We start from the raw sequence: 13,727 nt of genomic DNA, 5'->3' as shown, positions 1-13,727 counted from the left end.
TGTACATCCTTTGTGGTTCCTGGCAAGTGTTAAATGTTCTGGGATTGTCACTATGTTCCTGGTACAGGAAAGGAGCCTAAATCTCTGCTTCAGAGTCTAATGTTGCATTCTGCATTTTTTTTAAAGAGAGGAAAGTTTGGGGGGCATTGAGGAGAGAAAGACAATGCATTTTGGAATTATAGAATAACAGCACGTACAAATCATGCCACATCTATACAATGGTGCCCAAGGGATTTCAGTAGATCTTTAACATTATATTTTTTGTATCTTGGTGAGAATGTGCTTCTGTGAAAGTTCATAACCACATCAGGTGTTCATGGTGCAGATGCTGGGTTCTGTAACATTTTAAGTACCTGTGGGGTCTGAATCAAATTACCTAGCCAAGGGACTGAAGATGAGTTGCAGGCAATAAAATAGGAGGGATGCTCTGAACCATCTACTGGTGGGTCTGTGGAATGTGCATGACTGAATTGACTATGAACTGTTGTTCTGACAGCTGATAAACAGCAATGACTGCAGGGCTTTGCAAGAAGAAGTACCACCTTCGCAAAGAGATATACTGAGCTGGACACATATGTGGAGACAGACAGTTCCTTTATCTGTAGAGCAACGTGTGGCCATAACTACCCAAGAGCTCACTATCCCAAACTATTGTTAGCCTGGTGCATGTAACCAGTTTGGTGTTAGCCAGGTTACTATCGAAGCTACTGTGCTAGAGGTGTATGTGTCCACAAGGTACCCTTGTTGCTTATTGAAGCCATTGTGCAGATGGTGTTCCTCAGTTGCAGTAGGTTAATTCTGGGTTCTTGCTCTTCCTTTTATCCTGGCATCATTGCTTATGGTAAGAGAATTATTTCTTTTGTGTGGTGAAGCCTGGATGACTTCTGCAACAACTTCATTAATATCAGTGTAGATTAGACAGAAAGCCTCAATGCTGTAGGAGCTCCTGTTTGTTTCTCTTGAAAGGTTTGTTGTTAGCAATGCTGATGTAAGTCTGTGCATCCTTCTATGCTCATTCTAATGTTGTGAGGGGTTTGGTTGTACCTTTTAACAGCTCTAGGGTGATAGCAGAAGATAACTCCAGGACCAGAAAAGTTGTATCATGAATGCTTGGTACTAGTCTGGAGCTTAGTGAGGGATATATGTTTAGGCCTTTATTTGCAAATATGCAGATTCAGTAGGAAACGGCATAGCTGAAGATCTCATCAAGAGCTATGGGACAGAGGAAGAGGTGAACAGAGGTCATGCAGCCAGTGAGGAAATCAATTTTGAATAACAGTCAGCCTAGGAGGCTTTATTCCCCTATTGTGAGGAGAGGGCTTGAAAGTTTGGATCTACTTACTGCACTTCAAGTTAGAACATTCTAGTAAACCACAGGTTAGCAGAAAACTGTATGTCTTCCTTCTGTTTTGGGGGTGTCTTTTGTGGGTTTGTAGAGATTACAATGCTAAATGTTTTCCTTCCGGGTGTACTTCTATTTCATAATACTGCTTAATTAGGCCTCCAAGAATGAGTGGGTTCTCCAGTCCTGTGAGGCCTTTGCCGTACATTTTTTCAAGCTTAAGAAATTTGAAATGGGCTGTGCTTTAGTCGTCCTATACACAGCCGTATAGGCGGTGTGCATTGTAATTTTGACTTTTCTTGGAGGCAGTTTCCTTGAGCTGTTAACAAGCAGAACAGTAAAGCTTTCTTTAAGGAAGAGAGGTGCTGTTACTCCCCCCACCCCAAACAAAGTGCAAGTGTAAATCTGAATAGGACAGGCTAATTGTATGGAGGCTAGCATGTCCAAAGTAGTAATGTGAACCAACTGTGGACAAAATACGTATAAAAACTTGTCTGCAAGTAGCTTCTTTAAATTGCAGACTAACATGGGGATAACTTCTGGGCACTTAATTTATGTGGTATGAGAGTCTGCAGGAGCTCTGAAGTGGAGCGGGTTGCTCCAGAAATAGATTCGTGGAGGTATTGGAATTGAATATGTGATTTGATTTTTTTTTTTTTTTCTTTTTTTCACTGAATGAACTTTTTCCTTTGTACCCAGGGAGCAGGTTTTTTCCAGTCATAAGGTCCTGTCTAATATCTAGAGAAGTCATTAAGCCTTTGTTAGTCCAGATGATGCTTGCTGGCTGGTGATGCTAGAGCCATGCAAGGCACTCGTTGACCAAGTGTTCTATGGCTGTTGCCATCTCCAGCTGTTTGGCCCAGGCTTCCGAAATAAAACATTGCAGGTTTTCACAGCCAGTAGCATCCCCAAGTTTGTTTTGATTATGGAGAGTACTTCTTCATTGGCATTTGGTATCTACCATCTTGATGTTGTCACCCAGCAGTCCTTGCCATTTTTCAGCACATGGGCCCCTCAAAATACTTCTAGAGCAAGTGTTAACTTGTGGCTTAAACTGAATTTGAACCTATTATAGGTAAACTTTTTTTTTTTCATAGTTACCTTTCTGTGAGCTCCTTTGAGCAGTATGCAGACAATAAAGGTGAATCGGGTGTCTGGTGATATTTTGGCCCATGAAGCCTTCTTTCAGTCAGTTCCTGGCAAAGCCCTTTCTGTGGCTTCAGAAGGTGCTTCCTTTATTTGCTTATCTTCTTTCCATTTTGGTGTTGACACCTTGCATCTCCTCCTTGTATCTAAAATGGTCCTTTAAGTTTTCTAATTGCTGGGCTGTTGTCATTGTGAAGGTGTTTGAGGTGTCTAATTGACGGGTGCAGACCCCGAAAGGCAAGGAAGGTAACAAGGGCTTTTTATTTACTATTTAGTTTTAACAGTAGTGGTAGAGAGCATTTTCCTCCTTGTAGCTCTTGGAGTGCTGTCTCCAGAGTTCTCCCAGCTTTGAGAAACCCTGAAGATAATAAATGCTGCCTTATCTTCATATCTGTGCTGCCTGCTGTTGTCTTCAGACAGGCTGAAACTGCAGTTTGATGACTTGCCTAGAGGACTGCCTTCTGTTTTCCCTGTATGAATGGAGGAGAATGGATGAAAGTTTGTAAGCTGGGCTAATGCTATGTACCTTGGCCTCTTAAGCTGTCATGTTGTCATGGCGTGTAAGTTTATCTGGCTTAGGAAAGGAACACATTGGTAAGGGACCTGCTTTGCTTTGATGTTGTGGCTTCTAATTTGCCTTTTGCTTATAAAAGCCATATCCAGGAGGGAAGGATATGTCAAGGACAGGCTTCTCTGATTTGATGTGTTTAAAAAAAAAAAAAAGGCAGCGAGAATCCCTATTTGCAAAATAAAATCTCAGTGGATAATGCATTTAAGTACTGTGTAAATAGAAGAAAATAGTGACTATCTGAGCAGCAGGGGTAAGACAATTCTGCATTCTGCACTCAGAGCTCACTTTTTTTTTTTTCCTTTTTCTTTTCTTCTCCTCAGTCTCATTTCATCTCCCTAGTGGAAATATGTTCCAGGTTTGCTGAGCTATAAATGATTTTCTTCAATCATTTTGTGTAGTTGCTTTTGTCGAAGCTGACTTCTAAATCTGGCTGATTTCTAATGTGCTGGGGTTTTTTTTGTTATTGGCAGTCCATTCTGGGGACTGTGGCTTATCTTGGACTTCTTGGGGGAAATATGCAAGCTATTGGCACTGTGAACCTTTGAAGCAAGAGGAAAAATTGAAATGCTCTTCTGGCTGCTTCGTGTGAATGAACCATAAAGCTCTGCTGTTTGATAGCACTAAACAATAAGCAGAAAGCCATGTTGCAGCACACTTCTGCATGGGTTTATGAACTTGCTGTGTCTGGAACCATGGAGGGTTCCAGGTGGTGGCTGAGGAGGCAGCAGTGAATAGAGGGGCTGTTTAGAGGAGGTGTTACAGTCATGGAAAGCATGTGAGAAGTGTTGACTGGCTCTGCGTGACTGGAACATGGAAGAGGGAACCTGGAGAAGCTGCAATGGAGGACGGATTTTTGGAAAATATGGTTATTGTTTGCTGTTTGAGATGCATGGAGGTAAGGGAAACAGAACAAACAAATGCTTCTGACTATAACTGTGTCTGCATTTTTACTTGATGTTACATGCATACACGTTGTTGCCTTTCTGATCTCCGCTGGAGTGTGAGGAAGGGGCTCAAGACTCTGGTTTGGACTGTAGGTTGCCATGCAGCTCATGGCTTTCCGGTATTGTTTTCCCCACCCCCTGCCCCAGACCTGCTAATCTCTGTTATGTCTTCCTCTGCTGTAAGAAGAAACTTGATGGTGGCTGGTTTCTCTCTGAACAATATAGACTGGTCATTCAGTGTCCAAGTGACGGCTGATGGTCCCTGAGCCTGCAGAGCAATCTGTGAGCCTAAAAGAGCCTCACACTGACTATGTCCTGATTTTGATGATTTATTTGTCCTTAAGGCTTGCTTGAACCTTTGTCTTGTTCTGTAGTGGTACCAGGAATGACCAGGCATTCATGAGAGATTGGGGTAGCTGAATAACTCCTGAAGCACCTGAGTTACATGAGGAAGAATTTGGCTTTGTGACAGCACCAAAACTGGGAGGTGACAACCAGCTATTGTGACTTAAAAGATGCAGAGGTCAATTGCATAAACAAAAGTAAGATGAAGTGTAATCTCCAGGGTGAAATAGAAACCAAAGCAAAATTTCCTAGATTAGGGCAGGTTTTTTTAATTAGTTTTTTTGTTGTTCAAGAGGTTGTCACACAGCTTTCTCTTCAGTCCCATCTTCCTGCACCCAGGTTCTCTCCACAATTCTGCTTGTGAGTCAAACACTGAGAACAGTGATCTGTAACACATGTATCTACAGCTATAAAACATTTTATTAATAACAGAAGTCCCACTGTTTGTATCTGATCTTAACTTCTTTCATCTCAGCATGACCTCTCAAGGTCTTGATATAACTGTGGTGTATAGTATGGCTTTCTCTGTGCTTCTTCCTTGCTGTACAGCATGCAAGGTGTAATTCAGTGTTAGAAAAGAAGTAGCCGAGCTCTAGGAAGGAGGCACCTCTGCATCCCTGGTTCAGAGGGCTCTGCTTCTCCCCATTAAATGCTCAGTTTCACTTTCTCGCTGTTGTGTTTTCACTGGTATGCTGGCAGTAGGTGAGCTCTTGAACAAATAGTAAAAATGCACTTTTCTGTAATACCTAGGAGATGATTGCTTAACGTTGAGGTTTGAGCAGATTCAGGCAGAGTAGAAGCTTGTTTTAAACTGATTTACATGGACATAGTTAACCAGGAATATTATTAGGCAGCAGTATTGTAACACTGAACAAGTAAAACTTTAATGTGGAAGCCGATAAAGACTTGAGTGCAAGCTCAGGCTGATATAAAGTCAGATGCTTTCTGTGCGGTTTCTCACCTGGCCTGTGGACCATAACAGACTGGGCTAACTGCATAGGGCATGGGTTGCCATCAGAGGCTCACCACTAGGTAGCTGTACTTTTACCTCAGAAAAGAAAACTTCTGCCTGGCCTTTGACAGGTACTTTTGCATGCACAGCTGATGCTTAACAAAGGTGATGAAGCAGGTGGTAATATGGAAGGTACAAGGCTGGGTGTGAGAATAGTCAAAACATAGGAAATTCTGAAGATATTAGTAGATCAGGTAGTAGCTTCTAACTACTCTTTTGAGTTTCATTTAGAGTGTTTGAACACCAGGGTTCTCTGAAGATGGTGCCTAATCAGGCAGAAGAAGTCATCAAATTTGATGGAATGATTACTACCTGCAGGGATGGACTTGATTCATGCCCCAGGAAGGGGTGGATGGGTGAGAAGCCTGAAGTTTGTGTGCACCTGAGGTCAAATCTAAAGATTTTTTTTTTTCCAGTTAGAGTAGTTTTAAGTGCAAGATCTCAGTTATGCGAAGGAGTATTTGCTCATTTGAGTTAGGAATATATTTTTTTAGTAGACTGCATGCTTGAACAGATGGCGATGTGCATGAAAGATGAGAGTAATATACAGGTATGAAGAGGATAACAACCTATAATATATATATATTTAGAAAGAAACTGTCTTATCCCTGAAGGTCTTGTGCCTGGAGAACTTCTAGAAGAGGTAGTGAAGTGCAAAATATTGTAAAGCCTTAAAATAAGGCAGTCCTTACCAGTTCGGTTCTGTTGCTTTACCCAGGTAGATGAGACAATGCAAAAATTCTAATAAGAAATCACGTTGTAAGGTGAATACTAGCTCTTCTCCTGGGACTTTGGGAATTGAAGTTGTTACACGTGTGCATGTGGTGGCATAAGTCCTGTACTTGGAAAGTGCAGTCTAAGCTAATTGATCATATGATGTTAAGAGAAAATTAAAATTAAGACTTGACATTTGATTTTTTCTTTTTTCCTGACTTCTGTGATTCTGATTTGATTCTGACTTGTGTACATAGATGCAGGTGGTGGCACTACTGTCCGAGCAAGTGTGCTATTGCTTTGTTACATAAAAATACAGGTGCTGTGTACTCCTGGTAAAATTGAGATTTTTGGCAAAACTGTCATGTAATTGGTGTGCCTTCATGAAATCTAAAATCTGCTCTTGAATAAACTAGTTTTGGAAACACATATGTTGCTTCTTCTGTTTAATAGTAGTAAACTGAAGCTAATATTTACAAATGCAGTTGGACAGTTGTTTAAAATTATTTTCCTAGGAAAATGTTTTCAGTACCTCCTTTCTCACGGCGGATATTGCAGACTCTGAAGTCTTCATTATTTTTCAAAGGAGTGTCCTACCAACTCTTGGCTTGCACTGATAACTGATTTTTTTTTTTTAAGAAAAAACCCAAAACAACCACACAAAATCCCACCCGTGCCCAAACCCAAAAAACTTGTGAAATGTTTTCATTTGATAAGTTTCCTATTGGCTTTTTTTTTCTTGTATGATTGATTTGTTGCTGTCAGGTATTGGGCTGTTTCTCAGTTGCTCAGTTCTCTAGTGTTTTGGGGGAGGGAGAAAAGAGTGATGTTTGTGTCTCATGATCCCTTGCTTGGTTCTTTCCTTGCAGTGGACTGTTGGAGGTTCTAAAAACAAAAAAAAGGGAAAAGCGGGTAAGGCAGAGAAGAAAGGAGCCATGAAGAAACAGATGAACAAAGCTGCCTCTTCAGGCAGCTCCGATAAAGACAGCTCGGCTGAGAGCTCAGCACCTGAAGAGGGTAAGATAATACATGCACGTCTACTTACAGTGTAATTCTGAGTGAAGTTACCCCCTTTGTGCACACTGAAGAGTAATGTTAAATGGTGATGTTAAAGACTACCTTCAAAGAGTTTCCTTTGTGTTACCGGTAGTCTGGATGACTCTTAAACTTGCCGTAGCTTGAAGTGCATATAATTCAATATAGCATTGCTGTAAGCACTCCATTACAAAATGCAACACTAAATACTGTTTCAAGTGGAGAATGTATGACATGTTTCATTACTTGACTTACTCCTGGAAAATTCTTTTCTTCCTGCCTGTAGTGTGGGTAACATTTTCTTTTATTCCTATGGATGTATTTTCCCTTCCCAAACTTCTTGTGATGACAAAGGGAAAGGTGTATAGTGTTGCATGATGCAAATAGGAGCTTATCTTGCATGCGTTTGCTCTGAATTGGAATTCTGGCACACTTATACTGACATGGAAGAAGAAAAAACATTACTAAACTTTGTCAGAATTTTTTTACATGAATATTGAATCTGTTCCAATGCTGGGCAAACTTCCTGTGTTCTTTCCTGTTTTCATCATGCCTATGAAGGTTTGCAGGTGGTTAGTTGCGATTTCAGTCGATACTAAAAAAACAAAGTTAAGAAAGATTATGAAGGAGCCTACAGTTTTAAGTATATTAAGCACAGCGGAGACAGACAAAGCATGAAGTCACTGAACCTGTATATATCTGTGCATACAAATCAAGGTTTTTCCACAGTATAAGCTTGAAAAGCTGGAAGTTTCCAGAAATACTGAAACCAGAATGAAAGTGGAAGAAAGAATCCTAATGTTTGCTTTTGTGACTTGGTGTAATGTAGTCATTTAGGTGAGATAATCAAAGCACTTGGACTTGGATCAAGTTTAAAGGTGGTGTTACACAGTATTATTGGGGAATCAGCTGTTCCCTAAGCCCATGTGTAACTGGGAGGGCATGTTACAGTAATGGAGCTAGCGTCACAGCCTTGCCAGTCCTGAGGGTAGTGTGTTTCAACTTTATCTTGTGATGTAGCAATTCATAGTGTTGCAGTCTTCAGCTGACGAATTTTGGTTCTTCAGGTTGCTGTAATGAGTATTGGTGGTGGTTAATAGTGGCATTTGAGGTGCGCACACACACGAAGTTGTGGATGTGCAAGCAACTTCTCAGGGACATAAGCATATAGGCATAGAAATCAAACCTCAAGACTCTAACACACTAACCAAAAGGCCTCGTAAAATTTGCTTGTTCTACTAAGAATTCTTACTTATAACCCAATTTGTGTTCACATGTAGTACCACCCATTTTATCATTTTTTAGCAGGCATATCTTACCGTAATAAAGCATTTCCTCCTGGGTTTTGTTTTCATGGTATGCATGCTTTTAGTACAGTGGAAGAGGAGTGTAAAAGTCATTTTTGATATCCTTTTCTAACATGCTACAATGAAGTGGTTGGGCTTTGCCCCAGTTGAATTGCACTGCCTTGTATTTTTGTTTTAGGAGAAGTCTCTGACTCTGAAAGCAACAGCTCCTCATCTAGCTCAGATTCAGATTCCTCATCTGAAGATGAGGAATTCCATGATGGCTATGGAGAAGACCTGATGGGAGATGAAGAAGACCGAGCTCGACTGGAACAAATGACGGAAAAGGAGAGAGAGCAGGAGTTGTTTAACCGGATAGAGAAGAGAGAAGTGCTAAAGAGAAGGTGAATTTTATATCTATTGATATTTGGTAGCAAACACATACAGGCTGTATGGAGAATATGCTGACTGTGGTCTCATGTTTGTGGTTCAAGCATTCAGCTCTATAAAGTGAATTAAGCTTCGTTGTAGATTTTTTGCGTAAACCATCTCATAGCTAGTTGAGAAGCACACAGCAGGAATTCTGCATGTTCTTGTAAAAGCCAGTTTCTGAAGGATTCTCAGCTGTTGAATACGCCTGGTTCTGTCAGCTACTGTTGTAGCTGTGTTACTGCTTCGCACACTAGATGCCAGACAGTCAGAAGGACTGCTTTCTCTTCTGTCTTTTTTGAATTAGCTGTCACATGCTGATACTTTGGAAAAAGGCAAACAAAGTGTAAGGTGTATATGAGCTTCTGGAATTTTTCAGAAAACAATGGTGAAGCACAGTGTAGTGTTAGGGTTGCCTCTGTATGGGTGTGAAGCTGGTTGGGGCCCTACTGGAAGAAAGAGATGGAAATAATGAGGAGTGGTGTTGGATATGTCATTTTCAAGGGATCATTTGTGGATTTCTACCTTAGGTGTATGGTTTTGTTTGCTACTGTAACACTGTCCTGTCAGGCAGTTTCCTTGTAGTAAAGGTATTTTTCTTCTCGTGTGTCTAACAGAAAAGATTTGGCATGTGTGGGGCAAGTTTTCACCAGTGACTTCTCTCTTCTCTCACTTGCTGAGAAATTTCTCTGGAGGTCTGACATGTGTTGAGTAAATCGTGTCAATACAAGCTACTGTCAGACTGTCCATTTGTCCAAGCCATAGTTAGAGCACTGCCTGTCTGTCTGTGGTTTTAATACTACTTTCGATGTCTTCTCTAGTTTGCTGCTTTCCTCAACGGGATCAAAATGGGGGAAAGATTGAATTTAGATCAGGTAGAAGGACACCATATTTTTAAATTTCATTCACTGTTCCATGGTAACTGAATGTCTGACTTTTAGAAGGAGCATTGGAGATTACTTCATAAGAACAAGCTAAACAATTTAAGCTTGAGTTACTGATTTAATCTTAAACGAGTTTGTCCTTTTCTGTGTAAAGGGGTTGGCAGGTAGAACTAAGGGGATGGGGGGCGGGGGGGTGCTAGTTCTTTAACTTTATGGCGAGTTGAATCTTTCAAAATGCTGTTGAGCTCTTTGTCTGTATGTTGTGCTGTGAGTTCATTGGGATTACAGCAGACATTGCATGCGATATAATGCCTGTGCCCTGTGTGATATGCTTCATGTTAAAGGCATAAAGGGCAACAAGGTCATCTGACACTTCAGTTTCTTGTCTGCAAAATCCAGGTGTAAAGGACTGAAGAAGAATGAAGTGTATAATATGTATGTGGATAACACATTTTGAATTTCAGTTATTGGAAGTTAAGTAATTTTTTTTCTTGTGTTTGTCCATACGCACACTTCACTAAAGCAATGACCAGTCCATTGTGCAGTGGAATCTCAGTCACAGGACAGTTCCAGTGAAATCACTACTCTTCTGAATACAGTGGCTGAAAATAGGATTTCAGGGTGACATATTTCATGAAGGTAGAAATGGAAGTGCCTAAATTGGACCGCAGAAACTGCCTGAGTCTGATTGGAATGTAGCTGCTGAAGGAGGACTCACTGTGACTTCTTTGCAGTCGTTCTTATACAGACCAGTGCCAGTAGAAAGGTGGAGTTTTAAGCATGAAAAAGTTAGCCTGTATTGACTTTAAACAAGCAAGTTTTTAGCTGTTGAGATTCAAATGATGTGGAATAGCCAATTGTTTTTAGAGTTGGAGGCAGCATGCAATGGTCACTACACTGGCAAAGATGAAGATAGAATAAGGACAGATTTCTGGGGAGTAGCCATTACTATGTGGTCTCCTCAGCTCTTTAGGTTAGCTGTCTGTAAGCCTGTACTTTTCTATGCTCAGCTTTTCTTCACCTTATTTTTCTTGGGGAAGGGAGGGGATGGGAATGGGGGACAGGATAGCATTAGAGGGTTATCCATCTGGGGCAAGCAGTGGAAGTGTTTCTTACAGCCTACTAACAAGTTAAGCGGAGATAATATCTGGGCAGTACTTTGCTCACTCAGGGAGAGAGCATCCTTTCATACATTTTTTGTTTCAATATCTGCTACTAGATTTGAAATCAAGAAGAAACTAAAAACGGCAAAAAAGAAAGAAAAGAAAGAGAAAAAGAAAAAGCAAGAGGAAGAGCAGGAGAAGAAAAAACTCACACAGATCCAGGAATCCCAGGTAGGAAATGAAACTGTCCTTAGTAACAAACCCTTTTCCCTTGGCAATAGGAGGTAGGATGCTGCCTCTCTCTGCCCCTGATGTTTTCCCTTAATGTCAAACAGTGTGGTAAGCAGGTCAAAATTTAGTTCATTTATATGCTCAAGCTATCTTTAGCCTTTCCAATTCATTTAAAGAAATTAACATCTTTGGCCTGTTGAGGGGTGCACTGATTGCATCTTTCATTAAAAGGAGTTAAGTTGCAGCTGTATCTAGAGTTGCTGTGATGGTCCTCGCATATGAGAACAGGAAAGCAACCTTTTGTAGTTCATTTAGTGAAACTTCTATCATTCAGGCTGAAACACTACATATGCAGAGTTTCTTGCAACTGAAAGTTTGAGAGAGCAGGCCAGAAACTGCTCAGCTGTTGTCTTAATTATTTTGCATGCACATACAATGGAAAGAGTGCTTAGATTCTGATGGTAGGGGTGTGAAGGGAAAGCTTAAATTCTAGGAGGATCAGAAGTAGTTCTATAGTTTTTCCACCTCCAGTAGAAAGAAGATAATATCATTTTTTTTGGGTGAGGCTTCTGTAACTGAATTGTAGTTTCAAATGGCTCAATTGGCTGTAGTTTCAAATGGTTAAGACCCCACCCTTAACTATTTCCAGAGTCTGGGCAGATAAGCTCCCAGAATGGGATGGGATTCATCTTACCTAGCTTTAGCCATCTAAGAACTAGCTGATCGTTTGCACTCGTCGCTTCTGTCTTTGTGCATTGGAGGAGGCCATCTACAGCTGGCAATTCATTCCATGTTATTTTCTAGTGAAATAAATGTTTAACACTTAAATCAAATTAGGTGATACGAATTTTCCCTTAGGCACATGTTAAATGGAGTGAATCTCATCTTCCTACCCCTCTCAACTCTGTATATGTACGTGTGGGTATATACTTATATAGTCCATATATAAAATACATTATATGTAGACTCATATACATATATGTATATATAAAGCATCTTATGCAGAGTTCTTTTACAGTGCCTTCCAGAAATTACTTCGACTTACTTCAAATTACTGTCTCTTATGCTTGTTATAGAAGCTGCTTTCTGTGCTACCTGGTATTCCAGATAGACCTGTTAAAAATGGGGAAAGTACTAGAAGACTTACAATATTTAAGATTTGGATCCATATTGCAGACTTTACACACGACTTTATTTCTGTTTTAAGTATTTTTAATATAACTTTTCTCTTTGCTACTGAATGAGAAAAAGTGCCTTGTTTTGGCCTTGCAGAAGGAGAAGCAAATGAGAAGAATATTCATCTAATTTTTCTTCATTACTTATTACTTGCAGAATTACTTCCATTTTGTTTCTCTAGTCCTTTTTTAACTTCAAGGAGGAGTTTTGAGACTAAAACCTGGTGGCAGAAATGTTGAAGTGTAAATATGTTCATTATTTTTGATACAAAGCAGAAAAAAAGAAATATGCTTCAGATTGATTTCCCTCTCCATAGCCTCTGCAAAAAAAAAAAAAAAAAAAACCAACAACCCAAAAAACCCAAACAAACAAAAAAACCCAAACAAAAAAAACCCCAACCATGATCTCAAAATGGAGTTTATTAGTAGTTTCTGTTTGAAAAGTTTTCAAAGTGTGCAAACAATCTTTTTTTTAATGCATTTCAATTTATGGAGTGCACTTGGTATTGAGGGACTTTCTGTGCATGTTTTTAGGTCATGTCACATAACAAAGAGCGGCGATCAAAGCGGGATGAGAAGCTAGACAAGAAATCTCAGGCAATGGAGGAGCTAAAAGCAGAAAGAGAGAAAAGGAAGAACAGAACAGGTATGAAAGCATGTTGCTATTGCTACAACATTTTGAGACATTATTACAGCTTTTTGAAAGTGCTACTTCCTGTTTCTAATTAATGCAACAATCCTACACCTTAATTCTGTGTCTGTGTTTTCCTTGGTCTTTTGCCCAACATGACCACCTAGGGTATTGTTTGGTACCACTGATGCTCTATTCCTCCCCCCCCGCCCCTCCCCAGAGTGCTCTGAAAACAAAGCAAACTTTCATTGCAGTCCACTGAGCGGCACTTAGTAATGTTTAGTTCATGTATTTGAATTGGTCACTTAGATTCTGTTGTTTAATCTCTGAACCATCCAAACCATATTTATTGTACTTGTGCTACCTCGTCTACGTTTGCTTGTTTCTTCACTGGCACATCATCTTGTCCATCTTGCCACAGACTTTTGATGCAACCCTTTTTGTTACTGTACTGGGTTTATTGTGCTCCTGTGGTGGGTTGACCCTGGCTGGACGCTAGGTGCCCACCAAAGCCGCTCTATCACTCCCTCTCCTCATCTGAACAGCAGAGAGAAAATGCAACGAAAGGCTTGTGCGTCAAGAATAAGGATGGGGAGATCCCTCAGCAGTTACCATCACAGAGAGAGAGACTTAACTTGGGGAAATTAGTTTGTTTGATTACCAATCAAAATCAGAGTAAGATAATGAGAAAATAAAAACCTAAATCTTAAAACACCTTCCCCCCACCTCTCCCTTCCTCCTGGACTTAACTTTACTCCTGAGTTCTCTACCTCCTCCCCCCGCAGCAGCACAGGGAGATGGGGAATGGGGATTGTGGTCAGTTCATCACATGTTGTTTCTGCCACTCCTTCCTCCTCAGGGGGAGGACTCCTCACACTC

The 13,727-nt window shown here is 40.5% G+C and overlaps 1 protein-coding gene across 1 annotated transcript in view; it reads left to right on the top strand.

The window, feature by feature from the left end:
- The window catches only part of RTF1 (RTF1 homolog, Paf1/RNA polymerase II complex component), a 32,543-nt gene that overhangs the window by 4,922 nt on the left and 13,894 nt on the right, over positions 1-13,727 (top strand). Inside the window, exons 3-6 of the mRNA XM_059819764.1 lie at positions 6,944-7,091; positions 8,595-8,799; positions 10,928-11,042; positions 12,752-12,863. Of these exons, the coding sequence (XP_059675747.1) occupies positions 6,944-7,091; positions 8,595-8,799; positions 10,928-11,042; positions 12,752-12,863 (580 nt within the window). The remainder of the gene's footprint in view (positions 1-6,943; positions 7,092-8,594; positions 8,800-10,927; positions 11,043-12,751; positions 12,864-13,727) is intronic.

The sequence above is a fragment of the Gavia stellata genome, chromosome 7 (assembly GCF_030936135.1).
Source record: "Gavia stellata isolate bGavSte3 chromosome 7, bGavSte3.hap2, whole genome shotgun sequence".
Taxonomy (NCBI): domain Eukaryota; kingdom Metazoa; phylum Chordata; class Aves; order Gaviiformes; family Gaviidae; genus Gavia; species Gavia stellata.
This window is presented reverse-complemented; position numbering and strand designations above follow the sequence as displayed.